The sequence below is a fragment of the Mustela putorius genome, unplaced genomic scaffold (assembly GCF_011764305.1).
Source record: "Mustela putorius furo isolate JIRA1106 unplaced genomic scaffold, ASM1176430v1.1 tig00000835_pilon_pilon_pilon, whole genome shotgun sequence".
NCBI lineage: Eukaryota > Metazoa > Chordata > Mammalia > Carnivora > Mustelidae > Mustela > Mustela putorius.
Genome location: NW_025421492.1, coordinates 8,467,115 through 8,486,842, shown reverse-complemented (window position 1 = coordinate 8,486,842; position 19,728 = coordinate 8,467,115). Strand labels below are relative to the sequence as shown.

General features: G+C 55.5%; 1 protein-coding gene across 12 annotated transcripts in view; it reads right to left on the bottom strand.

Annotated features, from left to right (window-relative positions):
- The window catches only part of ATP9B (ATPase phospholipid transporting 9B (putative)), a 223,525-nt gene that overhangs the window by 43,699 nt on the left and 160,098 nt on the right, over positions 1-19,728 (bottom strand). For all 12 annotated transcript variants that reach the window (XR_006608195.1, XR_006608194.1, XM_045085258.1 and 9 more), the window contains 2 exons: positions 8,250-8,362; positions 5,425-5,673 (listed from right to left, as the gene is read on the bottom strand). Coding sequence is in view for 10 of the 12 variants with exons in the window: in XM_045085258.1 (XP_044941193.1) it covers positions 5,425-5,673; positions 8,250-8,362 (362 nt within the window). In the remaining 2 variants the exon portion in view is untranslated. The remainder of the gene's footprint in view (positions 1-5,424; positions 5,674-8,249; positions 8,363-19,728) is intronic.

The following is a 19,728-nucleotide window of genomic DNA, read 5'->3' as shown; positions in this document are numbered from 1 at the left end:
TGAAATGTGGGGAAAGCGGTTTAACAAATCCTCCTTGTGTGCGGCCGTGTTCCTCCAGAAGCCACTGCTTCCAACAGGACATAATCCTGCAAGATCTTCTGTGAAATGTAAAGATAACCCCGAACTTAAAGGGTTAATATATTTCAAAGGATGACTTCCGCTGACTACGGAGCTCATCCACAAGCCACTCGGTGACACACAGTCTTTGTCGCACTCACAATTCTCCCTGCTAAGGAACCGGTGCAGGACAGTGTTCCCAGGGTCCTTCCATAGGACAGAAAAGTTGAGGGAAGATCTTAACATTTGTCTTTCTCTACGATTTCATTATCCAGAAACTTCTGTGCTATTACTGAAAAGCTTGGGAGAACGTTGTCACCATATTAGCAATCAAATACACACACCCGCCAGCTACACGCCAGGGATACCTTTCCTCCCGCACACGCGATCCACTGTATCCTGACCACGGGCTTAGCGTCCCTTCGTGCGGTATCCCCACACTGCTCTGACCCGCCAGCGCTACAAACACGAACGCAGTCTGATCACCCAGAAAAGCTGCCAACCAGCAGTCATGGCCGGCCGCACGCGCGGTGCGCTGCTCCTAGGAGGGGCCGGCCCCCCCATGCGCCAACGCAATGCTGCTTACCCCATGGCGCTGGGCACGCACACATGCAGACACACAACTGGTGCATACCACGTGCGTGAGAGCCGCTTCGGTGAGTCCAGAAGCCAAAGGCCATTAAGCATGTGCTATTCTTCCACGTCTAAAAAACTCACCTGTGGTCTGGCGGCAACATTAGCTCATTCGTGCAAGTGTCCAGCTGGGGGGTGGTGACAGCGGACACAGAAGGCCGCTGCACCACGGGGAAGAGTACCGCCACCAACAGCTGGTTGTCAGCAGGCATCAAACATCTTGGCCAATCATTCTTTCTGGGCCCGAAGAAGCCAGAGTCTTCAGGTTTGTGTCACCATGGCCCTGGTCACTGGAGTCGGTGACAGCGAGCACCAAGGCTCCGGCTCCGGAGTGTGCGTCCACTCTGGTGGCTTGTGTTACTCAGGGGCTCACATGGGACACACACAACTGAAGGGGGACGGGTCTTAATTCCACCCAGGAATCTCCAGGGAACGTCCTAATGTTTACTAGGCTGCTGTTTGCTATGCCGCGGCTGGAAGAGCCAACGCGACAGGCAAGTGAGTTGCTCCTCTCTCAGGGAGAACTCGTCTTGAGAAACAGGGCCAGGGTGTCAGCGGGCTCCCCGTGGGGAGTGCGAGATGCGTCGCTGACACGTGAACGTTACCACCACTTGCTGCTCCTTCAAGGTCCACCGATGTCCCACGATGACGCGTGCCGGCAAGTTGAAGACCGTACCTCACAGACCTCACAGAGCCTTTAAGGGTTGACCATCCACTCCCCCAGAATTTCCTTATTCGTATGAACATCCGTTTGTGCGCGTCTGTAGGTAAGGCAAGAGACCCTTCCTGTCTCCGGGAAAGTGAGAACGAAGGCCACATGCGTGGTCAAGAACGGCGACTGTGCTAGCAGGGACCCAGGAGAGCCTTCTCCCGCAGTCCCGCTCTCTCGAGAGCTGAAGGGGACACGAGAGCCACACACACGCAGGAACGATACGAGAGGGCGGGACGCAGAATGCACAAAACCAGGGACGTCTCCGAAATGATAATGTTGCTTATTAACCATACGTGTTGTGAGAGGTCACAGCTGAGGTCAAACAGAAAACATCAATTGAGCCGTTTCCTGGAATAAAGCTCCAGGGTGCAATATTCTAAGCACTTTGTTCAATAAAAAACGCTTTTAAAACGGGGCTTTGGTGATTGGGAAGCATCGCCATCATCCGTCAACCTAACTGCGGCGAAGTTCAATAAGCTAAATAATGAACCATTTAGATGATTTTCCTCGGGCCTGAGGGACCTGCAAACATTGCATCGACAGGGCTTTTAAAAAATTATGACAAACTCTATTTTCTTCATTTTCAGATTTAAAATACATGTTCGGATTTTTTTTAAGGTTATTTAAATGGGTTGCTACTTTTAATTATTGTCCAATCTCCAAAGTAGAAAGAAATTTTAAACAAGGAAAAAATTCAGCGCTCAGACTGGCAGTTTCTATCTGAGTCCAGTAATCTTGGAATCCATGAGATCCCGCTCTATTGTGAAGATCTAATTTAAGACTTAAAAAGTGTTATAAGTTACATAAATACCTAAAGATGAAAAATCCCACGTATCTTCAATAAAACTTGTATTTACTTTCGGCAGGTAATACAGTAAATATGTAAACAGTATTTTTACAATTTCTAGGAAAATTTTTCTTGAGAAACATCTGTGGTCTCAGTTTCCCATCTTTAAGACTGGGAAATAGTTTTCAATGTAGAGTCGCATGCAATTTTGGAGAATTTCTAGAATGTGACATCATGCAAAGAATGTGTTCAACCCCTTCTTCATGTGAAACGGAACGTGGCCCACGTCCACAGAGGGCTGTGGCCTCCGTGGCCCGTGCTTGCTCACGATGACAGCAGTTGAGAGATCGGCTCAGCTCTTCCTCTTAGCAGTGTCGCCTACATGGCCTATTACCAGATAAAAAGATATGCCATGCACACGCTTCCAAAAGCCACGTGGGGTCTGGGCACAACAGATGTCTCTGTATTTATAGGTCAACACGACCTCCAGCGTGTACCCGTGGTGCTAACAACGTCCCGTCCGCCGGCCAGCGGACTCCAGACCAAGCGTGCCGAGGAGAGGTGGAGAGGTGGCGGGCTGGGCCTCCGCACGTGCCCTGCGCCCTCCTCCCTCTGATGAGCCGGGGGATGATGTGACCCCGTGACGGGAGCTCCCTGCCACAAAGTCATCAGGCACCAGAAGCGGGGAAAGAGCACTATGAGATGCCTGCCACCTGGCTACGGACTCCCGGGCTCTATGTCCTGCTGGAACGCCAAGGCCGAGAGTCCCAGGAATCCGGTTTCTAAGTTATTACCGTGAGAAGCCCCCCCTCTCCGCCCACGGCAGCACCGTCCCAGCACCTCTCTGCAGCCTGGGCCTCGGGGGACTGGCTGAGACCTGCACACCCGTGGGGGGCAGCTGCGGGAGGACGAGAGAGGGGTCCCCATGTAAGCAAGCGTCGAGGGGAGGCCAGGAGCCAGTGCGACTGGTCTCAGCTTTCCACAGTTAAAGAAAAACTGAACTTCCATCTTCTTGGCTGTTTTTACCACCACTACGCTCTTACACGAGTAATGACACGGCCTAATTTTCCTAAAGTAGATTGTTTTGGTTACAGTGAGATAATTTCCTGACTAAATAAACAAGTGCCTATGCACATCTTTAAAAATAAATTTGGTTTTCAAATAACACAGGGTGCACAGAGCTTCGTCACATGCTGTGAGTCGTCTGCTGGTGCATTTTGGTTCCTTGTCATCACGAGGTCAGAACAAGGTAAGTGGGTCACACATCTCTCTCTCCACTGTGTGGCCTGCAGTGGGGGCACTGGGGAGGGACCACAGCCCCCGGCACTGCCCCAGCGCTCCCCCTGCTCTGCCGCAGTGTTCGCTGCACAACCCGGCAGGCGCCCCGTGGTTCTCCGCTGTGGGCGCCACTTGGTGCATCTCCAGAAGGGAGAAGCATTGGCCCCGCACTCGGCCCAGCAATCAGTGCTTCTGGAACCAAGCATTAGGAACAGAAAATGGCAAATACACAAGAAAGACAAGAAAAGACTGACAAGAGCCGTTAGTCCCCCTGCTGGGCGGACAGGGTGAGGGGTGCCGGCGTCCGCTGTGGCTCCCAGGAGACCGCAGACACAGACAGAGGGCGCCTCTGGGAACAAAACACGCCACAATCGTCCCAAGGAGCTTTCAAGGAGCAGGGAGGTCCTGAGGACAGGTGTGCCTGGCGGCAGGGAAGCGGGACACGAGCCCTGGCAAGCCACAGCCACGATACACATCTATGCAGTCCTCCCGGCCGAGGGGCCTGAGCAGGCTCCAGCTTTTACTCACAGGACGCCTCTCCTAACACTGGAAACTCACAGGTTTGTCTTCTGAGCTCTTCCTTAGTATCACCGAGCACGACAGTGACGCTCCTGCCCGCGCCCAGACTCTGCGGCGCATGTGACACCCCAGTATCTCAGCACTCCTGGCTTCACGCTGTGGCTCCCAGCAGCGGCGCAAGGCCCCAGCCCTCGGGACTCCCTGACGCGGACATCCCAGGGGAAAGTGGCACCTGTCCCTTGCCGTGATGTCACGAGAGAGGAGCGACCTCGCTCTTCCCACCGGGCTCCTCTCTTTAATAAAACGTTACATCTGATTTTCCTCCTTAAACCCTGACTTTTGGGGGTTATTATGGGATTAATTCCACGAGGAAGAAGCTTGTTTGCTTCCGTTGCTTCCACGGCTGTCGGTCTGATTACAGAATCAGCTCAGTAACCTTGACTACGAGAGAGTGCACAAGAAAACGGTGTTTAAAATACACTGCCTGAACGGGAGCCGGGCAAATTAACAATGGCTTTTATCAAAAGTCAACGAATGGGGGCGCCTAGGTGGCTCAGGCGGTTAAGCATCTGCCTTCAGCTCGGGTCGTGATTCCAAGGGCCTGGAATCGAGTCCCTGCTCAGCGGAGAGCCTGCTTCTCCCTCTCTTTCTGCCTCTCCCCCTGCTTGTGTGCTGACAAAAATAAATAAAATCTTCAAAAAAATAAAAATAAAAAATGAAAGTAAAAAAATGTAAGGTCAGAAATGACTAACCTGCTACATTTAAGATTTTACGGTTTCTGTCTTCTGTAGATTTTTGAAATGATTTATATCCCAATTCTCTATTTCTTTTTTTAAAAGATTTTATTTATCTGACAGACAGAGATCACAAGTAGGCAGAGAGGCAGGCAGAGAGAGAGAAGGAAGCAGGCTCCCCGCTGAGCAGAGAGCCTGATGCGGGACTCGATCCCAGGACCCTGAGATCATGACCTGAGCCCAAGGCAGAGGTTTTAACCCACTGAGCCCCCCAACTCATATTTATTTTGAAATAAATATGCTGTAGCTAAATTCTGGCACAAACCCCAAACAAAACCACCCGTGAATTTCACAGGCCAGCCTCGCGATTTGCGTGGAGCTGAGGTGACGGGACGATGAGGGCACAGCGCGGGCTCCAGCAGCGTCATTCGGACCTGACTTGGTCACAAATCCGTTTATGACATCGCTCAAGCTCTGATTTTTCTCCTCTGTTTCCCAGGAACTCACTCTCTGGACTTTCTGGGATATGCGGACACAGCAGGCCCAAATGCACGGATCCCAAAGAGCCTGAGGCCTTCCGGGCTGGAGCTCAGGCCCCATCCGGAGCGGCAACAAAGCTCCCCTCACACTCACCCTCCCAGAAGGAAATCTCGTGCCTCGTTCGCAGTTTGGTTTCTGAGATTCTCTGAAAGGCCCCGACTGACCTCGTCAGGGCTGGCGGCCTGGTAGGTGCGGTTCCCGTCGCTGAAGTCCTGGTCCGCCTCCGCGTCCTCGGCCTCCGTGGGCGCGCCGGCTCGAGGCTCGTACACGGGGGTCACGTTGTGGCACAGAGCGATGGCCTTCACGGCTTCGTGGACTCGGCTGCTGACGCTTTTCCTCACTTTGGGAGCGGTGGATTGGGCTTTTCTGGGGGGTGTCGTGCTGGCAGCCTGTCCGCCAGCCGGAGGCTGCATCTGAGGAAATACAGAATGTACAGAAGGGACAATACGGCTGCCACTCGGGTTACGAGCACGTGTCCGCGTGGCAGGAGGCGGGCAGCTCTCCCGGAGGCGTGGCTCACACCCGTGGCCTGGTGGCGCTGACGTTGTCCTGCCGCCTGCGCGCGATGCCTCCCGGGTGTCCCCTCCCCAAACCGGCCGCCGCGCTTTTCTCTACCCCTGCTGAGCCCTCAAGGAGCCCTGCCTGTCCTCCTGGGAAGGACGCACCAGGCCGCACACTGCCCCCGCCTCCGGGCTGCGCCGAAGCAGACGCAGCTGAGGGCAGGAAAGCACTTGGCACATCCCGCTCACGCAGGGACCGAGTCCACCCGCGGCGGCCTCCGAGTCCGAGCCCAGCTCTGGGCAGAACGATGAGCGCCCCACGCTGGGCCGAGGCGGCCCCCACAGCCGGACTCCACGTCCCGCGCGCCCTGTGTCTGTCCAGCCGCCACCTCCGCGCCGCAGAGGGACAGACACGCCTCGGCTCCCTTGCTCCCGAGCAGGCGAGACTCGCTTCTGGACGTGGGGCAGCGGGGCCGCCGAGCTGTGACTGGCGGCGGCCGGATGACAGCGCTGTCTCACGGCGGGGGCCCGTCGCCGCGGTCCCCAGCCAGCATGCCGCCCGTGCTCGCCTCCCCTTACAGCGGCACGGCATGGCTGGCGCCGCAGAGGGCTTCAGTCATGGTTACTGGCAGCCGTGTGACTTAATTCCGCACACTCCTGCTGCTGCAGAGACACCCTCCGTCCCCACATGCCTCCATTGTGGACGTATCATCAGATCTGGGAGATGTGTGTCACGCTGCAGAGGACCTGGTAGACGATTATCATCTTAATCAAAAGACAGAATCCCAGGAATAAAATCAATCTTCCAAAAAGTACTATCTAACCAGCCAACCAACAAGTAGTTTAGAAAAAAAGATTTTTAAAAAAATCTTCCTCCATGGAAACAAGTATCAACTATTTGCTGTTTTTATACAGTGACTCATCCTTTCTGCTTTTAATTTCTCTAGTAAAATAGCTTATTGGGAACTATTAAAATATTCACGGATAATGTAAATTTATTTCTTTAAAAACAGATTTTACCTGGTACTGTCTCGACCTTGACCCAGATCACCAGGAGGTAAGTCTTACTCCTTCTGTTGACAAACGTTCTAGAGTACAGAGGACCCTGCACTGAACTCAGTGACATCCAACTTAAGAAAGGGCTTGGTTCTCAGTGTATGTGTGCGCGTACGTGTGCCTGTGTACGTGATCATCACATACGATGAACATATCCGTTAGACAGTTTTCATTTGACAGCGTCTTGGAAAGTAAAGTATACGCCACCCTGGGAAGCATTCCAGAAGAGAAGGTCCGCACAAGCTGACCACGAGGCAGCCTACACTGAGTTTGGTCAGAGCAGAAACTGCTCAGGGCGTGTGTGGCTCAGCCCCAGCTGTGAAAGTCAAGTCAGAAGGACAACATGAATGCACAGGGCCTACAGCCTCTGTGGGCACCGCCGCCAGACGGCCCATGGAGCCTCGGGCAGCCGTGGTCCACGCACAGCAAGTCCCTGTCCCCAGGGGGCGGGCAAGCTGTGTGTCTGTGCCTGAGCTACACTAGCCTGTTATGACCAGGGTGACCAAACCCCACAAGAGGCCAGTAGAGAGGCAGAGAAGCAGCCCAGGAAAGTGTCAGCTGGCCCCCGATTCAAACCACAGCCTTGTGCACAAGCATCTCAGAGGCCCTGGGGTCGTGAGGTTTGGTTACATCATTGGTGGATTTAGATGAGTGCAATGCGGACGCTCCCTGGGAACAGTCTACGGGACTGGCGTGGCCTCAGATGAACTCTGCCCGTGGCCTGCATCTGCCGGCTCCACGTCCCGTCACCGGGGGCACACACGGCGCCTTGGGCCCCACGTCAGGACGGTCCCGGGCCACAGATGGACTTGCAGAGCACATGCCTACGAAACCTCCAGCAAACACTGTGGCTACGAGGCCATGTATCTCCTGCACCTCAGAGAGCTGCCGACATACTTGCAGGTGAAACACTGGACGTCGGAGTTCCACTTCACGATGACAGAGGAGAAGCAGAGGCCCCGGGGGCGTCAGGGCTGCTGTGCACAGGCAGCCGCTGAGGCCGAATGACAGCGACACTACAGCTCAGGACACTGTGTGTCCACGTCCATTTCTCGAAGAGGCAGAAAAATATGAGAAAGTCTTACTAATTACAAAGCAACACCGAGGGACCGGTAAGAAGCCTGGGATGCGGCATTCTGCTTGGCGGTCTGGACAATCCTTCCTGCAGCGAGGGACTTCTTCCCACCATTTCACTAAGAAAATTATCTAATATGAATAAATGGTTTAAGGTCATTATACTTTTTTATTATTTTATAGAACAGAAATGCTTACTTAAAATTGGCCCCCAAACTGTCTCCTGATTTATAAATGAGAACTGAGTGTTTTAGGACAAAGACGTTGGATGATTTCGAGATTAGCGGATGCGACAGGCTCAGGGCGGCTCCCCGAGCCTGGCTCTCCTGCAGGCGGCCCCCCAGCGCCAACGGGCTCACCTGTGAGTATGGGTTCCTGAGGTGGCTCTGGATCTCGTCCATCGTGTCCGCTCCGTAGGACACGGTCCCCAAATGCAGCCGCTTAAACACCATCTCGTTCTGGGTGAGGGTTCCTGCGACAAAGACCAGGCACAGAGGAAGGTCATCCGTGGGACCAGGACCCCCCTGTCGTGTGATGGACATTCACGGGCCGACGCTCTCAGACCTGAGCGCCCCTCGGCAGTGGGAACGCTCTGCTCTGTAGTTCCGGCTGCCAGCAATGTCCTTCCCCGTGGAGGACACACGTCCCGCCCAGATCCCTCGGAAAAGCGGGTGATCACGTGGAGGGTCTGGCTTCCTGAGGGAAGGGCTGCTCTGCCTTTCAGTTCACATGTGCTGTTTGCTGCGGATATTACTTGTGCCTGTTCTGAGACAGGCGAGAAACCGGGAAAGAGTCACTATCTTTGTCATTACAGTGTAAGACATCAATCAGTCCCAAATTCGTGTGCCTACCAGTTTTTAAAAAAACCCACTTTTGACAAATTACTTTCATTGGACAGAAATGGAAGCATCAAACCCTTAGCCCCCGTGTGCATCACGTGGAGCCACGGGAAGGTCAGTGAGCAGGAGGGCACTTCGTCGTGCCCTGGGCTCCCACCGGGGGGCTGCCTGGTGGGGGGGCTCCCTCCTGGGGAGGGCCAGGCCGCGGGGGCCGGCACACGGGCGTGTGAGCACGGGGAAGGCCTCCATGCCTGCGTGTGAGGAACGTGGTACTGGGAGGAGCACACACAGGTCCACGTTCTGGGGACCTTGGGTCGGCCAAACACAGTGAAGTAGAACCGTGAAAGGCAAGGAGAGGCTAACGTTATTTCAAAACCGGTGAATCATCATTAAAAGTGACACACAGACTCACCATGTTACACACCTTCATGACCCTGAAAGCCCCGAACACTGTGACGTGTGTCACTTGACGCAACAACACAGGAGGAGCTCTGTTTACCGCGTCCGCGAGGAGGAAAGCCACCCGCGGCCGCGTGAACAGCTGCGCATCTGCGGGTCGGGGGCGGGTGGTGACCCTGGGCTCTGCCGAGCTTCCCTCACAGCAGACAGAAGGACCCGGACGGACCCAGTCCCCAACATGGGCACGAGCATATCCGCAGCCCGTCGGAAGCTGGGCCTTCCGCCCGGCCACAAGACACCTGTAAATATCAACGAGCTTGTTTTCTTCGGGGCACACGGCATGGGAGACCTCGTGCGAAGCGTCGTCACATCTACGGTGACTCCACACACGGTAGTGTCCAGAACAGAACAGCGCATCGGTCTCGGAGCCCTGCCACGACGCCGAGGCTACTCTGATAGAAAGGAAACCCGTCTTTCATGCTGCTGCTCCGGAGGCTCGAACCTTCTTACGAGAACGGACACGGTACGTATACCCAGGTCTCGTGAATCTCAGAGAGCAGCAGCTCTTCTCAGGGATGCTTCTCAGTTTTATAAATTTTGTTTTTTGCAGAATTCTATTTAGCCCTTTTAGTACCTCAATTAAATGGCACCTGAGTTTCCTGAAATCAAAATTATGTAGGAAGTACAATTTCAAAGGGTTTTCTGGTTATGTCATCCTCATGAAGTAATTAATTAAAATACTACGTTATATTAAAGAATGTTATTAAAAATAATTCAACCGGGGCACCTGGGCGGCTCAGTGGGTTAAAGCCTCTGCCTTCGGCTCAGGTCATGGTCTCAGGGTCCTGGGATCGAGCCCCGCATCGGGCTCTCTGCTCAGCCGGGAGCCTGCTTCCTCCTCTCTCTCTGCCTGCCTCTCTGCCTATGTGTGATCTCTCCGTCAATAATAAATAAAATCTTAAAAAAAAAAATAATTCAACCTCCAAATGAAGGAAGATCTAGAAATTATTCACACCAAAGATTTGAAATGAACATGGTAGTTCTGTTATCAAAAGATACTGTACGTTAATTCCTGTTAGAACAAGCCCCAAGCTCACCTGTTAAGTCTACCCAAATGAACAGTTCCCTGAAAAATCATTTAACATATTATTATAAAAAAAATTTTACTTCTTAGATTCACATAAAGAACTTCCTGTAGACACTTTCCTCTGATGCACACCAAACCTGCAGCTTCTAATTTACGGCGGGCTGTGGTAATGGGCAGTTTATAAATATGACTATGATAACAGTATTTCTTTCAACCTTTTTATTACCAACAATTTTACACGTGTGTCAAAAATAAGAATACTACACGTGCACAGTTCCTACCAAGAATAAACTATTACTTCCTCCGGTTCGTAAAGCACAGGGTACAAGTGACAGAGGACCCCAAGGAAAGGGCCCCTGCCCCACTCGCCAGCTCACACTGCGGGATGGTGGGCACAGCACCAGGCATGCGCCCAGCTCCCTCTGGGCGAGCACCCGCCGTGTCACAGCTCTGCTCCTATGCCTGGACGGATGCCTCGCACATTTCTCTTCTGGGAAACTGGGCAAGACTGACGTGCACCGTCCGTTTCAGGTGCACGTGGCAGCGGTCTGCTCTTGCCAGGTTACGGCGCGCTCCCCGGGGCAAACGTCTGCCAGTGCCGCCCACGCGTCACTGCAGTATGACCGGCCACACTCCCCACGCTGGACTTTGCACCCCAGGACTCCCTCCCTTTATAACCGAAGGTTCGCAGCTCTGCATCCTGTTCCGTCTTGCCTTCCCCGACCCCTCCCCCCGGCAAGCACCCGTTTGTTCTCTGTGTCCGTGTCCCCCATGTTTGGTGGTCATTTAGATTCCACAACTTTTTCTCGGACTCATTTCACCGAGCACTGTGCCCTCCAGGTCCTTCCTTGTCACAAATGGCAAGATTCCATCTCAACGGCCGAGCGGCGCGTGTCTACCAGCTCTCTGGCACGCACTCCTCTCCGGACGCTGGCTGGCGCCGCTTCCACATCTTGGCTACTGTACACGAGGCTGCTGCGAATGCAGGGGTGGTGCATACTTTTGTGACCAAGTGTTCGTTGTCTTTGGATAAACACCCAGAAGTGCAAGTGCTGGGTCACACAAGTGCTGTGTGGACCCTGGGGACCCCACTTCCAGCGTCTCGAGGACCCTTCACGCTGCTCCCCACAGCGGTCGCACCCATCTGCGCTCCCACCTGCGGCACACGAGGCTGCCCCTTCCTCTGCGCCCTCGCCTACGCCTGCCGCTCCCGTGCTGGTGAACGAGCCACTGGGGCCAGTCTGAGGAGACGCGCAACCGAAGTTCGATTTGCGTTTCTCTCGTGATCAACAACGCAGAGCATTTTTTCACGCGTTTGTAGGTGATCTAACAAGTTTTGTTTGGAAAAATGTCTTTTCAGATCCTCCACCAATTTTTAAGTGTTTGATACTAAGTTGTCTAAGTTCCACCCATGTGTTTGGATGTTGACCCGTCACAGGACGGATGGTTTGAAAGCATCTTCTCCCGTTGGATACGCTGCTTCTTCATTTTGTTGGTGGGTCCCTGCTGCGCAGAGGCTTTTTGGTCTGATGAAATCCCATCTGTTTGCTTCTCAGCCCCTCCCAGGGGAGACAGATGCAAATAGATGTCGCGAAGGCCGATGTCAAAGAGTTTTCGTCTTGAACTTCTACGGTTTCTGTCTTCGGTTCCCGTCTTCGGTTCCCTGCCTATCTTGTGTGCTGTGAGACAAAGGTCCACTCATTCCTCTGCACGCAGCTGTCCAGTGCTCCCAGCACCAAGTACTGAGGAGACGGTCTACTCTTCCCCTGTCCTACATTAGCTGCCCATTTAAGTGCGGGGTTTTCTCCTGGGCTCTTGATTCTGCCCCACTGGTCTGTGGGCTTGCTGTGCTGGGGCCATAGTTAGGGTTCTCTGGCTCCGCAGACCTTCTAGGGTCTGAGGCATCACCGTTCCCAGAGGTTGTCGCGCCCAGCTCTGCCCACTCTCTTCCTCCGGGAGCGTTGTTCTACTCCGTGGACGCACAGGCTCAGCCTCCCCTTCTGCCCTGTGGCCCACACGCCTCCTGACCAGCAGCACCTGCCCCTGCGGGAGTGCCGCGGGAGTGGGTTAAGCCTCTGCCTTCGGCTCAGGTCATGATCCCAGGGTCCTGGGATAGAGCCCCGTGTCGGGCTCTCTGCTCAGTGGGGAGCCTGCTTCCCTCACCTCTCTGCCTACTCTGTCAAATAAATGAATAAAAATCCTTTAAAAAAAAAAATCCAAAAAACAATGAATTCTGGAACACTGAGAAAATAAAGTTATAAAAAGAAATCCAAATGCCCAAGTCGCAGCCCCTCATCCCCTGGACCGGAGTGCCCGACGGGCATGGCCACCTCCTGCTGTGAAACACCGAGCGAGGCTGGCAGGGGCGTCCACAGGTGGAGGTGGGTGGCTTTAACCCACATCCCGCAGCTGCACCAGTGTCGCACGCAGTGGACCACCGAGCCCCCGAGGGAGCCTGTTGGGTCGCCTTCCCGAAGACAAAGGAACGGGCGCGTGCACGGGGCTCTCCTCTGTGCTTCATGCACATGCAGACCCCGTCAGGCCGTCGACCTCTGCTGCCCGCCTGCAAGACCGGAGGTGACTCTGGAAGGTTCGCATGCTCCCATACGGCATCAAGTACAGCACCGAGTGATGGTGTTTTATCAAAATATGCCTCGGCAGCTGATTCAGCCGCTGAACGCGGCTGCCCGTGTGCCTCTGGGCTCTGCAGACACTCCGTGCCCTGGCAAGGCCGCCTCTTCCCGTGCTGGCGGTCAGGGCCAGCGCCCACGGACCCAGCACGGCTGGAGGGCGGCGTCAGGCCCATGGGAGAGGGCTCGCTTCAGCGCGTGCTGCTCCCGGATTCCTGGGGACCGACACTGACGTTCCCAAACGCAATACTCCATGCAGGCGGCAAGTACTTTCCAAAACCAAAGGCACGTCGGGACCACTGCTTCGTCCCCAGCCTCCAGACAGCGAATCCGGAGCTGCGGGCTGACGGCTGCTCTGACACGCGGCTTCAGCTCCTGCCCTCCGTCTGCCTGGTGACGGCGTCTGCAGTTTTGAGATGAAAACTCCACCTCTGCCGCTCCGTTTGCTTCCTGCTGCCGTCGAAGAGCTCACCACAGTGGCGCCGAGAGCCCTCGGAACCAAGGGAGGCCACAGAGCCGTCGCAGACACACGCAGGCACACGCTCGCACGGTGAATGCACTGCCCCATTTAACAATTCGGTTGAAAATAATGGAAAGTAACTTAAATCCAAACCCTAACTGCTCCTTCCGGTTATGCTCACATTTATTTACTTTTTATTACTTGGGGTTTTGTTTATAAAGCTTTATACTGAGGTAGATACCTCAAAGTTCTTCATTCTGGTGCTTAATGGAGCCAAAGAGAACGAAACAGAAAACACACTGAGAGGGGCTTCTGAAAACTCAGCAGTTTAAAAAAACGATCATTTTCGGTCTTACATTTAGATCTGTGATCCATCTGGAGCCGGTTCTCTGCTGTGGCCTGAGGCAGGGGTTCCCCTTCGTTCTTCTGCACGTGGACATCCTGCTCTCGCTGCGTCCGTTAGAGAGGCTGGTCCTCCCCCAGTGAGTACAGCGGCTCCTTGCAGGAAACCAGTCGGCCGCGCGTGGCTTTAGTTCCTCCGAGCACACCGTCTTGGCGCCCTCGTTGGGTGCCTTGTCTGAGGGTCCAGATATGGACTGACGTCTGGACTCTGAAGGCCACCGTCTCGAGCTCGAGGTCTGTCCTCACGCCAGCACTGTCCTGTCTTGATTCCTGCGGCCTGGCAGCAGGTTCTGGGATGAAGAACTGTGGGGTCCTCCCATTTGGTCCTTTCCCAAGATCATTCACACCACTCTGGGGCCTTCTGCATCTCCACAGGAATTGTAGGATCAGCGAAGTCTGCTGGGGTGTGGAGAGAGATTGTGTAGAGTCTATGGCCATCTTAACATTATTAATACTGATTTGATTTTTTGGTGCCGTTGTAAATGGAATTATGTTTACAATTCTACCTTCGGATAGTCTGTTGCTAGTGTTAGGAAATACAACTCATTTTGGTATACTCATCTTGCATCTTAAACCTTTCTAAATTCAGTTATCGATTCCAACCGATTTCTAGGGGACTCCTTAGGATATTCCGTACAAAGACTGTGTCGCACACAACTAGAGTCACACCCCTTTAGTGCGGACGCCTCTTCCTCTTGCCTACCCGCCCTGGCTAGAACCCTGCTCACGGCAGCAGCGATCCCAACAGAGAAAAGGCAGAAACCAAATTAATGTCCTTCCATGGAGAGACGGATAAATGAAATGTGGTCTATCCGCACACGGGAGTATCGCCCTCAATAGAAGGCAGCGAAGGGGGCACCTGGGTGGCTCAGTTGGTTAAGTGACTGCCTTCGGTTCAGGTCATGATCCTGGAGTCCCGGGATCGAGTCCCACATCGGGCTTGCTGCTCAGCAGAAGTCTGCTTCTCCCACGGACTTCCTCTTCTCTCATGCTCTCTCTCTTTCATTGTCTCTCTCTGCCTCTCAAATAAATAAATATTTAAAAAAAAAAAAAAAAAAGAAGGCAGCGAGGTACTGAGACCCGCGACGATGCTGGCGAACCCGGAAAGTGTCCGTTGAGTGAACGAAGCCAGACACAGAAGGCGCCATGGCGTGTGCTTCCCCTCATGGGAGAAGTGAGCACAGGTGGACCTGCTGAGGCACGAGGTTGACCAGGGCCGAGCAAGGGCAGGGAAGCAAGGGAGCCACTGCTGTGCACCAGGTGGCTTTGGGAGGGAGCTCCGGCCGCACTGACGGCGCTGCGGCGGCTGTGCCCAACGCTGGCACCCGCTTAGACGGCCGTCCGTCCGCCTCAAGTGCTGTGCCTGGCACCACCGTCCTAGTTGCTGAACATCACGTTTATGGAGGTTGTAACAGCCACGTTTCAACAAATGACGACCATTTCATCAAATAAACAGTGAAATTTCCGGCTCTCTTCTTGTGCACTTGCATCTGGCCAGGTTAAAGATACTGAAGCATGCGCGGGGACGCGCCTTTACACAGGGGCGCGTATCCCATCTTAAGGCACCTGGATGAGTCCTGGGAGCATCTTCTAAGTTTTAACGATGTTCGTCTTTCAGCAGACCCTGCAGAACGCAGAGCAGGAAAGTCAGGGCCAGTCTGAGACTCTCCACGCCGCTTGTACAGCATGGACGTCTAAGGTTAAACCAGTTACTGAAAGAGTCAGTAATGCAAAATTATTTTTCAAGCCTTAAACGATTTTCATGATTTCAAGCAGTTGACAGGCTGTTCAATTTTTGACATCTTAATGCAACAACCGTTAGTATGTCCCAAGTTGGAAGCTTCGTGAAGGGGATGGGCTAACGCGGGCGGGCAGTCGCCACCAGAAGGCTTCCCGGCGACCTGGCCACTACGCATGCCAGGGACAGACATGAAAGGTCTTCGGACAAGAGGCGTGTTTGATTCCTACAGAAAGGAAATGCTGCGGCTCCTTAACAAAGCCGCTGTGGAGCACAGGGAGCAAAGCAGGCAGAGAGAGCTCAGTCTCTGACGAGAAAATCCCACAGGCACCCCTCTCAGGGTGGCAATGGAAGAGCCACAAACAGGCAGAGGCCATGGTGCTGGAGACGCAGTGGCCACGCTTTCCATGCACCATTCCCGGCAGGCGGCCGGCAGTGGCCCCCACGCTGTAGAAGCCCGGGCACCGAGGCCGCCGGGCCGTGAAGGGAACCCTGCCTGCGGCCGACCACCGACTCCTGTGTGGGGTTTGGGTGGGGACCTTCCCCAGGTGAGGGTCACGTGGGATCCACGGTGCTCCGAACACAAAGCCACTGGGGCTGTACAGGGAAGGAACGAGGAACGGAAACACAGCTGCGGAGCGTGCGAGGAGTCTTCCGCGTGTGGCCGTCGCTCAGTCTGGAGTCCCGCGCTCCACGTAAAGGAGGCTTTCTTAGAAGGCGGCGGTTCCTGGTGCAACGGGCGGCTGTTCAACCACTGCCTGCGTCCAGTGTCTCTGCCGGTGTGAACAGCCCAGCACAAGCCACGCGTGTGTCCCGGTCAAGCGCCGCGGCAGCCCGACCCTGCAAGTGCGTCCGCACCCGAGGCCCGGCCGGCGTGCTCAGGCAGGAGCGGCTGCACCCACCCCATGCACAAGACCCCAGAGCCCGCCGCAGCTCGCCCCAGGAGAGCACATCCTGGTGCAGAGGGGGCAGCCTCAGGGGGCGGCCTCAGAGGCCGTCGCGACCCGGGAGCAAACAGCCCGGCAGAGCCCAGGAACGGGCATGACAGCCCCAGTGTGCGCCCTGAACATCCTGCTGCTTCCGGTGTGGTCTGGCACACTTTGAGTGTGAGAACATAAACGTCCCCAACAAAGGAATGTGCGGCTCCTGCTACAGGCTGCGGACCAGCAGGCCCCTGCGACCAGCAGGCCCCCCCCGCCCACCGGGACAGACGGACTGTGCCCGCACACCGGCGCGGTGCCTCCACGGTCCTGGTCAGCGTCCACCGCTCTGGGTTCCCGCAGCGGACAGATGTCTGCTCTTGTCGGGGGAACGACTCACGTCTCGCGCACTGCTGGCCACACACGTGTCACTACCGCGACGTCAATAATTTAGATCTTCCCGGAAACCTGCACCCAACAAACCTGATCACAGCACACTGCTCTCCTGTGCAGGAGAAGGGAACACTATGCCGGCACGCACACTTCATCTTCTCTCCTGCTGCGGCAAGCGCGAGGCAGCGTACCGGACGCTTCCTGGCAGCGAGCACACTGGAGGGGCAAAGCCCGGTCACCATCCCACCAAGGGCCACCACAGGGTTCTGCGAGCCGTGGAAGGCTTCCCCACCCGACGGCTCCCTCCTAACCGCTGTGGCAGGTGGTGTCTGCCCACGGTCTCCCGCCCCGCGTCCTCTCCCCTCCACCCCACCCCCGGGCATATCCTCTGTGACGTGGAGCCCACCACGGAGAGCGCCGAATCCTGACCAACCGTGGAGAGGCACCCTGGGGGACAGCAGAGGACCCGATTCTTCATGTGACAAAAATAAGGAATAAAAGCAAGAGCACAGTTAGCGCAGTTCCTGGGATATGACGCTTCCCGGTGGGCCCCGGATCCGTGGCTGTACCGGGCCCCTCCTGGAGGAGGGCAGGTGAGCGCAAGTGTGGCCATCACAGCCTACTGTGCAGCGCCGGCCACACGGGCCTCCTGGACCACCCACGGCCGCTCGGGGACTCGAGGGTTTGCTCGAGGCCATACACTGCTCAGAGGTAGGGGCTCAGCCTGGGCATGCTGGCGGCCTCCACCTGACTGTGCGAGAAGCTGGTTCTCAGAGAGTCGCTGGAGGACAACACTGAGTCCTACTATGTGCCTGCAGTGACGTGACAACTACGCAGCTCGTCCTCGAGGTCCTTCATCTGCGACTCGGTCAGTGTGCCTTTACAAGCCACCCCAGCAACGCTCCCTCCAAGGCACTCCTTGGGAGGCGGCAGCCGACCCGCAGACACGGTGCCCGCCGCCGCACAGCCCCAGGCCGAGGACACACAGGGCTGTCATGGTGCAGGGCGCACTGGGTGCACTTGGGAAGCGGCGTTCACCTTGAGATTTTACTGGGAAAGGTTTCGAATAAGTTCTAGGCCAAAAATCTTTAAAAATACTAAACATGTTTAAGATTCCACCTGGCTCCAACCTAGAAAGTGGTGACAGGAGGTCCCTCCAATGACCTCTGGCACAAAAAGGCCTTTTGGAAAATGAAATGCGTAAGATTTTCTCTCACGTACATAGTTTGTATTAGTTTTCTGTAATTCTTTTTAAATCTCAGAAACCCAGATTATTTTTGCTTTGTTAAAACAGCAGAGTGAGACATGGGAAAATGGGCTTTTTATTTTATGACTCGGGGCAAAACCGCTCCCCTCCTCCCGGATGGAACTCAGAACTCGGAGACACGCGGAGGAGCTAGAGCACGACGACCCCATCACCACTCCAAGTGCAAAATGCAAAGGCAGCATCTCAGGAGCGATAACGTCCCGAGTCCTCCCTCTGTCACTGGCATCGCACACCGAGACACGGGGACCGGGCACAGACCTGTCCTCACGGGCACTGTGCGCTCGGCGATTTACGCCTCCTGTTCGCGAACTGACGTGAGAGCAGGCGTCACACGGGCGTGTTACGTGCAGACTTCAGTGGCCGTCTGGTGGCCGTGTGGTGCAGACAGGACGGGCGACGGCACCTGCTCGCAGACAAGCTGCGCAGCCCGAACGGGGGGCAGGAAGGCAGCACAGGGCTCTGAGGCGGGACGGCCCCAGACATTTTGGCTCCACATCAAACTGTGACGTCGTCACGAACCGTTCCGCGACTGACGTGTTGGACTGATAATCGCGTTTCTGATGTTACATTCCTGCGGGTCGCGTTGTCTGAGACGATGCCGTGAACATCTGTGTGTCGGTCTCCCGCTCGGACGCGCATGTGTCTCCTTGGGGACGGGAGGCGGGGAGGGGCCCCGTGGGCCGAGGCCGCCGGGGAACACTGCCAGCGACGGGGCCGACAAGGTCCTGGGCAGCGTGCGCCTCAGGCAGGACCTGTCCACGGGGGAGCTGCACGGAGATGCCATCCCGTCACTCAGCAAAGCCACAGGTCCTCAAACTGGAAGACGTGCGTTCGCACAGCCTCACACACGTTCCGCGTGCACTTACGTCCAACGACAACATTTCGCTGCGACTCTAAACGGCGTTTTTGGAATTAAGTGGCCGCACGGTTGCTGCCGGGTGGAAACGCGGTTTAATCCTGACCCTGACTTCAGAGGCGTGACCAAGCCCCTGTGACCCGGGGCTCTCCTCAGGGCTCCTCTGGGCTTCAGAGCGAGCGCGCGCTCGTGTGCTCCCGGGCGCGGCGGGCTGGCTCGTGCTGCACGCCTCTGCTCGTCGCCCGCTGCTGGCGCCCGGTCCTGGCTGCTGCGCGGGGCCGGTGCAGCTGGGCTCCCGCGGCCTCCAGTGCCGCCCTCCCCAGACCCGCGTGCTGTGAGCGCCCCGATTCTCTGGGGTCGCCTGAGGAACTGTCTGGAGTTGGGGTTTGCTTCGCTCCAGCTTCTCCACAGAACAGACCCACCTGCCCCAGAAATAACCCGCCTCTGTGGAGGCGCTTCTGCTCGTCGCCCGCGCCGTCAGACAGATTTTCTACGAATCTCTTCCTGTGGCTCGGTGAGGCCGTGAAGGGAGAAGCCTGAAGGCGTTTTCACAGTCCACCTGCCTGAGCCCGACCCCCCATTAATTTCAGACTTCTCCCGGCTCATCAGTATCCCCTCCCCACCTCGCAGGGACACGGACAGTCCCCAACGTGCCACGGTGACCGACCCCGACCACAACCAAATGCCGCTGGGGTGTCCGGCTGGCTCCGTTGGTGGAGCGCGTGACACCTGATCTCGGGGTTGTGGGTTCCAACCCCACATCAGCAATCGAGATTACATCAATGAAAATTTAAAAACTCACTTTAAATTAAAACACAAAACAAAACAAAACGCTACCAGCAACTGG